The 907-nt window shown below is 22.6% G+C and overlaps 1 protein-coding gene across 1 annotated transcript; it reads left to right on the top strand.

Annotated features, from left to right (window-relative positions):
• Positions 1 to 310: 310 nt before the first annotated feature.
• Positions 311 to 525, top strand: LOAG_15623 (hypothetical protein; the record flags this gene model as incomplete). Its single annotated transcript, XM_020448958.1, has 1 exon — positions 311 to 525. A coding segment is annotated over one exon (213 nt), but the record flags the coding sequence as incomplete, so codon positions are not given.
• Positions 526 to 907: the final 382 nt, after the last annotated feature.

Raw genomic sequence — 907 nt, 5'->3', positions numbered from 1 at the left:
GTAAATTAAGAATAAAAACAAACTGTGGCAAATGAATTAGATAAACCAGTTCTAGGGTAAGAAAAAAGAAAAAGAGGACGCAATGAATGAAATTTTAGAAAAAAAAAATTAAGTCCAAAAATTTCATCCCAGACTCTATTAAAAAAGAAAAATGAAAAAACAATTTCATATTATCATTTGTTTTTAATTGTACAATTAAATTTCCATCCTATTGATTATTGATAATTGTTGTGATAATTTGAAAATTAGGTACTGTATATAATATTATATTATTGTAAATATTTACAGATAAATATCTTATAAGGAGACGATGAGGGAAAAAGCCAATAGCAGGATAATAAAAAATGAAATTATGCAATGTCGTAGTTTTATCGATTTAAATATTTTAAATTGTGCAAGTGGATCAAAAATTGAAACGGATGGTGGTGATATGAATGAGTTAAAAGATTTACGATCATTTACCGGTGTAAGTAGTGCATATCGTACAATGGCTGTTTCACCGGATGCTAAAAAACTTTTGTTTAAGTAAGTTTAAAAAAACTTTTTTTTAAATGAAAGAAATATTTTATGCAATAAAAGTTGGATAATTTATATGTATCATTGTTAATTATTATTAATTTTTCATTAGCAGGAAAATTGCTATTAATAGTTTAGAAATTGAAATTGAATTGATCAGTTGTTTTGCTTAGAAATTGAAATTGAACTGATCAGTTGTTTTTATCAATTGTTTTATCAATTTGATTAATTGTTTTTAAAATTACAATCATTGTTAATTATTATACGATAAAATTTGCACTTTTTTTTTCTTTAATTTTTTTCAATTCTATTTGAATATTTATTAGTGACAGGAAATTCTTTATAACAGATGTATATATATATATATATATATATATATATACACTAGTTG

This window comes from Loa loa (assembly GCF_000183805.2).
Source record: "Loa loa unplaced genomic scaffold supercont3.2295, whole genome shotgun sequence".
Taxonomy (NCBI): Eukaryota; Metazoa; Nematoda; class Chromadorea; order Rhabditida; family Onchocercidae; genus Loa; species Loa loa.
The sequence above is the reverse complement of the archived record's forward strand: the minus strand, read 5'-3'. Positions and strand labels throughout refer to the sequence as shown.